At 65.9% G+C, this 9,252-nt stretch overlaps 2 protein-coding genes across 5 annotated transcripts in view; one reads left to right on the forward strand and one right to left on the reverse strand.

The window, feature by feature from the left end:
- The window catches only part of KLC1 (kinesin light chain 1), a 66,924-nt gene extending 64,894 nt beyond the window's left edge, over nucleotides 1–2,030 (forward strand). For all 4 annotated transcript variants that reach the window (XM_070358072.1, XM_070358062.1, XM_070358059.1 and 1 more), the window contains 2 exons: nucleotides 1,461–1,533; nucleotides 1,746–2,030. In XM_070358072.1, the coding sequence (XP_070214173.1) occupies nucleotides 1,461–1,533; nucleotides 1,746–1,774 (102 nt within the window). In that variant the 3' untranslated portion in view covers nucleotides 1,775–2,030. The remainder of the gene's footprint in view (nucleotides 1–1,460; nucleotides 1,534–1,745) is intronic.
- On the reverse strand, nucleotides 4–9,224 carry XRCC3 (X-ray repair cross complementing 3). The gene is made up of 8 exons (XM_070358073.1): nucleotides 7,173–9,224; nucleotides 6,782–6,939; nucleotides 5,138–5,275; nucleotides 4,757–4,969; nucleotides 2,630–2,784; nucleotides 852–1,064; nucleotides 733–779; nucleotides 4–648 (listed from the first exon to the last, which is right to left on the reverse strand). The coding sequence occupies exons 1-8, from the start codon at nucleotides 7,619–7,621 to the stop codon at nucleotides 444–446; spliced, it is 1,578 nt and encodes a 525-aa protein (XP_070214174.1). The 5' UTR covers nucleotides 7,622–9,224; the 3' UTR covers nucleotides 4–443.
- Nucleotides 9,225–9,252: the final 28 nt, after the last annotated feature.

Below are 9,252 nucleotides of genomic sequence, written 5' to 3' on the forward strand. Positions count from 1 at the left end.
GGTGGGGGAGTCCCAGCAGAGAACCGGTACTGCGGAGAACCAGGGGCGCAGGCCCCTCACCCGGCGTGTGCGTCCACAGCTGCTGGGCAGAGGCGTGGCAACGGTAGGCGACGGTGACTCAGCCCTTCCGGAACTGGGCCAGCGTGTCCTTGGTGACTGCAGGGCCTCGTGCTTCCACACCGGATGGCCGTGGCTGGGCTAAGCAGAGGGCCCGTGTTCCATGCAGAAGCGCGGGCCGTGGGCGGGGGGAGCTGGGTCTGGGCAGGAGTTCCTGCCGGAGTGGACCCCCCGTCCCCAAGGCCAGGACTGAGGTCCCAGCCACTGCAGCACACTGGACCGGCTGCCCTCGTAGACATGGGTCCAGAGGGGTTTCCGCAGACGGGCCTAGCCGGCTCCTGCAGCAGGGGCAGCTCCCCACCCCAAGGGGGTCCTGGACCCTGCAGTCAGCTGCACGCAGTCCCAGGCATCCCCCGCACGCCCTCGGCGGCGATTGTGTAGGAGCAGGATGAGGCCGGCAGGTGGGGGGCGAAGACTACCCTGAGGGTGCGGCCAGGCGGGGTGAGAGGCACCTCCTCAGGGCGCTGCCGGTCGGCCAGCAGCCTCACGAGTAGCTGGTTGGCCCAGGTTATCCCCAGGGCTGGGGACATCCTGAGACGGGAAACAGCATGCGTCACATGTGGAACCAGCGCCTCCCACCCCCGCGGGGACCCCCGTCCTCAGGGCGCCACTCACCCTGGTGGCCCGGCCACCAAGTCCTGCTCCTCCACGGCCTCTGTCACCTGGAGGGTGCAGAGCGGTCAGTGATGGGACCCTGCCGGCCCGGCCCCGCGGGGGGCTGGGGGGAGGCCCACCTGGTTGACGCACAGCACGGGGCTCCGGAAGGCGCAGCTCAGCCGTCGCAGCTCAGCCCCCAGCGCCAGCAGACGCTGGGCCCTGAGGGCCAGGGCCGCCCCGTCGAACTCGCAGCGGAAGGGGGCTGCCACGGAGTCGATGACCACCAGGCGGGCCATGCCCCGTGCCAGCAGCACCGGCACCTTCTCCTTCACGCATTGCAGCAGGGTGTCCTGGGGGCCGGGAGGCCCGTCAGCACCTGCTCAGAGCCCCCCGTCCGCCCTGCCCTGCTGCTCTCCCCTCCCGGGGCTGTCACAGGCCAGGCCTGCCTCCCACCCACGGCCCCGAGCCAGGCACTGCCGCCTGCATCCAGCGGCACCACCAAGGCTGATCTGTCGCCACCCCGGCTGCCCACACCCAGCCAGGGGGCATGGCGCAGGGCCTGACCATCCTGCATCCAGCGTGCAGACCCCCGGGCTGGGCCCGGCGACGTGCCAGGACGCCCTGCGGGGCCCTTAGCACTGTGTCAGAAGCAGCCATCCTCAGAGGCCAGCCCTGCTAGGACTCCCGGGAGCTGCCATGCCCGCATCCCCGTCCTGAGCGAGGTCCGCTCTGTGCTTCACCCGCAGGGCGCCGCCAGCAGAGCCCTTCTCTGTGGACAACGACAGCAGCAGCAGCGGCCTGGAAGACGCCAGCCTGAGCGTGAGTCCCGTCACCCGGGGCGGGGCGCGGGGTCGGGACTCCCCAGAGCTGCCGGGCGCAGAGACCCTGTCCCCCGGGAGGCGGAGGGGGGCTGGGCCCAAGGCCGCTTGTGCAGGGGTGTCGACCCGGGCGGGCACAGGGCGGGGGCTCTCAGGTGCAGCCCTGTGGGCAGGGGCCCTGACCCTGGCCCTGACCCACCGCCCCCTCTGCAGTGAGGCGGCCGCAGAGGAGTCCGGCCTGAGCTGCTGTGCGCGCCCCGAGGGCCCGGTGACGCCGTGAAGGTCACGAGGCTGGAGGGCCTGGGGCAGCGCCCGCAGCGCTGACCGACACCCCTGTCCCAGTGCCCTGACCCCCCGTACGCCTCACACCGCGGGGCCCAGGACAGCCCGCGTGCCCGCGACCTGCCCGGCCCCGGTTGCTGCTCTGTCACTGCCCTGGGCTATGTGTGATCATGTACTTTACTGTAAATTTCTAAAAATTAAACTTTATATGTCTTACCTTTTACTTGACATGCTTTCTATAGCAACCCTTAAGCGGGGGAGGGCCCAGGTCGGGGCACACAGCTCTGCTCTCCACTGCCCGGCTCCCTTCTGAGCCCTCCGCCTCGTTACTCAGCTGCAGACGACGGCCCCAGCTAGCCACCCGCCCCCTCCCCGGGCATGGCTTCCAGACGTGGCGGCGCCCTGGCAGCCCAGCCCGGCGGCCAGCAGTCTGAGGAGGCTTGTCTGGCTGGGGACCTGGGGCTGCAAGGGGGCCTTCCCCTCCTTCAGAGGTGTAGAACCCCACTCGACTCCGGCCAGGGCAGCAGGACCCATTCTGCGGGCAGTGGGCATCTCTGCAGCCAGGTGAATGGGAGCTGGCGGCACTTGCCCGGTGGGGACACGGGGGCTTGCCCGGGGCAGGAGGCGGTGTGTCTCCTCAGGGCCAGGGTTGGCAGAAACGCACAGGATGGCCAGTTCATCCCAAGTCCAGGCACCGAGTGACGCTGGCCTGAGTGGGACCCACGGTCCCCAGGCTGTGACCCCCTGCAGGCGGGCCTGACCGTGGTTCTGGGCTTCGTGTGCACGGCCCAGCCGACGTCCCCTCAGACACTCACCACGTCGGCTGCATGCTCGATGAAGATCTGGTGGCCGAACCTGATCTTGGAGATCACGTGCCCCGGGACGTCTGCCCGCAGGCGCTGCTGCTGGGCGATGAGCTGCTGCAGGCGGCGGCTGGGGAAGGCGTCCTCTGTGCACACGTACACCGCCCCTGGGAGGCCGTGGCGCGTCAGCGGCTGGCACACGGCCCCCTTCCCGCACCGCCCTGTGGCCTTCCCTCTGACCCAGGGCGGGGCTTGGCCGGCGCCTGCCTCCCACCTTGCCGACAGGACGTCACCCTGGGGGCCTGCCCTTGGGCCGTCTCAGGTGGGAGTGGGTGGCGTTCTCAGGGGCCTGTGCTTTTGGAAACACCTCTTTCTGCGGACACGGGGGGCCTCTCCCAGGCCCTGTGGATCAGAGGTTCCCAGATCCCACTGTCAGGCTCCTCCCACAGTTCTAGGCTACGTGGAGGGAACGATCTTTGCTGCGCCTGGAAAAGCCAGTCAACAAAACACCGGCGATACATCGCTGGGGCCTGAAGCCCCTCCAGAAGATCCAGCCCGAGTCCCGCAGCTGGAAGGAACCAGGGCCACAGGTGCTCCACAGAGGTCCCAGGATAGTTCAGTGGGAGACAGCAGTCTTTTTAAGAAATGGCAGTCGGACAGACATGCCCATGTACAAAAGGACGAAATCAGACTTGTGCCTCACACCACATAAGAAAACCGAATCACAGTGGGCCAGCTACGAGAGCCCAAAGCACAGCACCCTTAAGGGAAAACGCAGGCGTAAATCTCAGACCTTGGGTCAGGCAGTGGACCTTTATCCACGATGTGAAAAGCGCAGGTGAGAAAGACCAGGGAAGCTGGACACCGTCAAAGTGAGGGCAGCTTCAAAAGTCCATCGAGAAAATGAAGAGACAACTTCGAGAAAGAATACTGGGAGCTGTGTATCTGATGAGAGCCTAGTGTCCAGATGACACAAAGATCACTTAGGTCAGTTCCGTCACAGAAAGACAGATCACCCGAGGGTTCAAACGGGCAGAAGACGGAAGAGACGCTGCTCCAAAGACGCGCAGCTGAGCGGCAGCTCATGCTGGGCGCTCGGCACCACTGCTCTGGGGCCACAGTGACGAGGCTCCCACGTTGGGTCAGAGGGCCAAGGGCCAGCTCAGACACGGGGCCGGGGGCCGCCTGCAGCCTTCCTGGGAAGGGAGACGGTGCAGCGGCTGCGGAGAACAGTCTTTGGCACCACGGAGCTACCACGAGACCCAGCATCACTCCTGGGCGTCCACCCGGAGCCACGTGCCAACAGAAGGCGTGAAGAAGCCATGTGACCGTCGCCGGATGGGAGGGCGGTGACTAAGTTGGGGTTCCCTGGTGCCGCGGTGGGTCAGAGCCCACCTGCCAACGCCGGGGACACAGGTGCAAGCCCTGGTCCAGGAAGACCCCACGTGCCCTGTGCTCTGGAGCCCCTGAGCTGCTGCTGCCGCCATGCCTGAGAACCACAGCTGAGGAAGCCCTGGGCCACAAGGGCTGAGCCCAGATGCCATGTGCCCAAAGCTGTGTGCTCACAACCCGCGCTCTGGCAAGATGCCGCCGCGGCCAGAGGCCCCCGTGCCGCAATGAAGACAGGCCCCTGGTTGCCTCAACTCGACAAAGTCTGCCCATCTGTGAGCGTGTGACCCGCTGTGACCTGGTCCTGCTCCCACAGAACTTCAGACGTGGGGGATGAGGAGCCAGGAGAACCGCCCTGAGTGGTCAGGGCTGCCCGTGTGCCCTGCGCCCCAGATCATCCTGGGCAGGCGGTCTGTGCGCCCCCACGTGGCTGAGCCCCTGGTGCCTGTGTGGCGCCTGCACAGGTCCAGAGGGGCGTACCATGCCTTTCAAAATTAGGGCTTTCGGATCTGATTCGGGGAAGCTGCCTTCTCAGCAAGACATCCAACGGACCCACGTTTAATGTGGTCACGGCGGCCACATGCCAGGCCCCTGCAGGGGACGCCCATTTACATGCAGCCCAGGCCAGCCTGTCCCTGTGGGCAGGCCCCGGGCTCTGCGCTCAGCTGGCAGGGGGTCCATCTGGGTGTGAAGAGATGGGAAACGGCCCCCCGGGGCCCGCAGGTCGGGACCCCCACCCCCGGCACTCACCAGCCCCAAGGCCTCCGTGGCGCGGCGGCAGCTGCACAGCCAGGCAGAGCTGCAGCGCCAGCTGGGTCTTCCCAGCCGAGCTGCGTCCAGCCAGCTCCGTGATGCCGTCCAGGGGCAGCCCGCCACGGAGCAGTGCGTCCAGCACGGGGCAACCCAGGCTCAGGCGCTGGTGCTGCTCAGGGAACGGCCCCTCCTGCCGGAGCAGGTGCAGCGCTGGGGGCGGCGGAGGGGGAAACAGGTGAGCCCAGGCCCCCCACGCCAGGGCCACAGCCCCGCGGGCACCCCGCCCAGGGCCCCAGCCCCGCGGGCACCCCGCCAAGGCCCCCAGCCCCGCGGGCACCCCGCCCAGGGCCCCCACACCCCATGCCGGGGCCCCAGCACCTGTGCACACTCCGTGTCCCCGCAGGAGTGAGGCAGCCGCTCTCAGCAGGAGCTGCACGTCGGGGCTGGAGAGGTGGGTCCGTCTCTGCAGATCTGGTCCAGAAAGATGCAGGACCTCCTTCACTGACCTCAGTTTGGCTGAAATCACAGAACCGGTCACAGGACGTGGTCAGATGTGGTGCCCGTGGCAACAGTGATGCAGGGACAGCAGGTGACTGCCAGCTCTGGGGGCCCGGCGGGCAGTGGTTGGCCCAGTTGCTCCCTGAAGCTGCACAGACCCCTGGACGACAGGTCAGGGAGGAAGGGGCCTGTCCCCAGGGTGGGGAACATCTGAGACAGGCCTGCATGTGCATCGCCAGGGAGGGGCCGCAGGAGGGGACTCAGACGAACGTCCACTGCGCCCGCCTGTGGACGGCCAGGGAGTAAAGAGGGAGAGTCAGCTCGCTGGTGGCACTGTCAGGGGGTTACGGGGTGAGGCCCGAGGGTGGGTGTTTGGGAGGAAAGGGAGTAATTCTGAGCTTAGATCAGTGTATTATTTTTAAACTAGTAGGGAAAAAAAAGGCTAACAATCCATCCAATCGGTTCAGAGAAAGGCAAAAAAGAGCGCACACACACAGGACAAATGCAACAGCATCAGGGCGCAGAGCCGGCCTTCTTGAGCGTCCTCGAGTGCACATGCTGCTCTGCTCGCTGTGGATCAGAGCGAAAGACGGGGCCTCCGGAGCGAGGAGCAGCCCAGCCCTGTCCACCGTCCACCAGTGCAGAGCGCCTGACCCCACAGCATCCTCACAAGCACAGGGGGCAGAGATGGAGGGCATGCGACGGGGGGAGGGAGGGGGTGTGGGGACAGGATGGGGGATGGAGGGCGTGCCTGGACAGGATTGGGGGGATGGAGGGGGTGCGGGGACAAGATGGGGGGATGGAGGGCATGCCGGGACGGGGCGGGGGGATGGAGGGGGTGGGAGGATGGGATGGAGGCGGGGGTGCGGGGGCCAGCCCGGCAGTGGAGGAGTTGGTACAGCCTGCGGACGGATGTGCCCAGACGCCAGCAGACTGGGTGGGCCGGCCTGACGGACGCCCTTCGAGGTGTGGGAATGACTGGAAGGCACAGGAAACGCGCCCATGAGAAGGGAGACAAGCACTAACTTTGGGGAAAACCAAAGATGTGAGCCGAGGTTCTGTGACAGCCGTGATGTGCCGGTGACAACTCTGATGACTGATGTGGGCCAGGCTGCGTTCCCACTGGGGGGTGGGTGGACCAAGTCGGGGCAGAGGGGGTGCAAGGAAGCCAGCTCTCGCCCCGAAATGGCGGCCTGTGAGGAGCCGGAAGTCAGACCCAGCAAACACGGCAGCAGAAGCACAGCCCATCGCTGAGCGGCTCACAAGGACCGAGTCCCGTCTCACTGCGGACGCCGTACGTGCTGCTTCAGCGGAAATGACCTAAAAGAGCCTTTCACACAGCCTTTTTAGTTTAGTGTGAAACACACACCCACGCAGGCCAGCCTTGGGGCGCCGTCCGGGGCCAGGAGGCAGAGGGCTCCCAACGCTCGGACAGGCCACCCTGTAACTGCTCTCCATAACGTGCGCGCAAGTGCACGGCCACACATTCTCACGATCACGTCACAGAAACATCGGCAAACACACCTTTCTTAACTGCAGCAACGATTCTGGGATTCAGGTCCAGCCGATCCAAATCCATGTCTTCAGCAGGGACAACCAGAGACGGACGACTGCCCTGCGACACGACGTGCCGGCCGCCCCCTCGAGCGGCCCGGGAGGCGAGTGCAGCAGAGTCACCGAGCCTGGGGGCAGTGGCCGACTGTGGGGCCCAGGGCTTGGAGGCCCCCAGTCCCAGGGACAGCGCTGAGATCAGCCCCAGGCTCTTCTCGCCAGGAACTCAGAAGCCTGGGCTCAGCCCACCCTGGCGTGTGTTTCAGGAACCCCCGAGCACCACGCCCCCATGGTCAGCCTGCTTCATCCACTTCGGGAAAGTGAGAAGCGGGCTTGTGTCCCAGCCCTGGCCCCTCTGACCCACCTCTCTGGGGCGCGGGTGCCGGGCCCAGGCTGCACTCCGTGGCGTATGCTCCCCTGAGCACGTCTCCGTGGGGATCTGGAGAGAGTGGGAAGGCGAGTGGTGGATCCTGTGGGCACCCAGGAGGTCGGAACCACCGTGACCACTGAGCCACTCCAACAAAGGACAGCGGACACCTTGCCCACCTGGCCTGCAGCTTGCCCTGGCCCCTGGCCCAGAGCAGCATGGGGGGTGGGGTGGCAGTGGGGCAGCCATGCCAGGCTGTGGCCACTCGGCTGAGGCTGGGCCCAGCAGCCAGCAGCAGCAGCAGGAAGGCCCGTGCCCCGGGGCTCCTGACACCGAGGGGGGCAGCATAGTGTGGACTCGGCCTTCCGCACGGACACCGCTGACCCTCGGTATGCGGTATGGGGTTGTCCCCGAAGCCTCGAGAGACAGGCCGCCCACCCCCTCATCCAGTCTGGTCAGGAGCGAGGGCCTGGCTACCCAGCACCCATCGGCTGTCTTGGGGTGGCCCCAGGCCCTTAGAGGCAGTTCTGGGAGCAGGAGGTCCGGATTCTGAATGACCGTGGGAGGGAAGCCTGTGCGGGGACTCGGCCGGGAAGTGCCTGGATGTAAAACCCCATCCTGAGAGCAACTGGACACACACAGGAGAGCCAGCGGTGACCAACCATGGGGCCTCGAGCCCAAGTAGAGCACCTGCTGCTACCTGACACAGGCCCGGGAGCCCCACCGAGAGCCCCAGGAGGGGCCCGGGCGAAGCCACCAGGGACAAGTGTGTGCCCCGCAGCACCCAGCATGGGCACGGGTGGGCCTGGGCAGCCCCCGGGAGCATTGCGTGCAGGGGTCTCAGGGAAGAACAATTAACAGCAGGTGCTGCTGCTGAGCGAGCGTGAAGGCATGTGAACCCCTGGGCCAAACAGGAGACTCCTCCCCAGGTGGAATCACTCTCCTGTGTCTCTGGGGCTCTCAGGTGGCCCAAGGACTTCTGTGCCCCCAAACAGGCTGGTATGGGCCCACCCCCACTCTGGGGACAACAGTCAGGTTCCTGGCGGCTTTAATTGATTCACACTGAGGACTCAATGGGAGGAGGGAAGATCTTTCTGAACTGACGCACTAAGCGCCTCTCCCTCCGCCCAGCACCGGAGGGGGCTGGGTACGGTGGGGGAACCCTGGGGGAGGCAGCTGGCCGAATCCCCACAAACTGAAACTGTTACTCCTCTGATTTCAGGCAAAGGATCAATACACACAGCTCCAGGCTGTTGCTCTAAAATCATGAAAGGTTGAGGGCTGACATTTACCAAACAATCCAACTGTGTGACAGGTACGAACATCACACCAGAAGTATTACAACCCTTGTATTGCTGGCAAGAAAACAGAAGCACAGAACGGTTAAGCAACAAGCTTCAGGTCACACAGTCAGCAAGTGGGTGGCCTGGTATGCAGGTCCAGGCCTGGGCTCTAAGCCCCTGACCCCGCGTTTGCACTGCCCATCTGTTAACAACTCCAAAGGGAACTGTTTGGACCGCAGAACTCGGTCATGCAGAGGCTGACCCGCCTGAGGGTGTCCAGCTCCCTCAAGACGTTTCCTTTCTTTTCCTGCTCTCCTCCCAGAAAGGGCGCCAATGAGTACGCCTTCATCCCAGCGCTACTGTAGGGAGCTGTCACCGGACCCCGTGGGCGGCCACACAGGTCCTCCCCTGCCTAGGCCAGCACTGTGGTTTCTCCAGAGCCGGCCAGCCTGGACTTCTGGCCCCGCTCCCTCCGCAGGACCCTCTTGCTCCTCTGGGGACCTCTCCTCTTTTCAGCCCCTGCGGCTTTGAGCACTCATCCCCAGTCCCCCGGGCCTGCGTGTCCAGCAGGCCCCCGCCTGGGCCGTCCTGACAGACCAGGGGACGCTGCACCCGCGCCCCGCCACCCACGCACACCTGCGCTTCCCACCTGGCACGCTCTGAGCCCGACCCCACCCTCCGCGCCCCACCCCGCGGCCCCGGCGCGGACGCACAGCCTGAGCAGGCTCTGCAGCTGCGCGGGCTCACCGCCCCGGGACCGAGGCCCTCCGTCCCAGCCCTGCCCGGCATCCGCC

The sequence above is a fragment of the Bos mutus genome, chromosome 21 (genome assembly GCF_027580195.1).
Source record: "Bos mutus isolate GX-2022 chromosome 21, NWIPB_WYAK_1.1, whole genome shotgun sequence".
Taxonomy (NCBI): Eukaryota; Metazoa; Chordata; class Mammalia; order Artiodactyla; family Bovidae; genus Bos; species Bos mutus.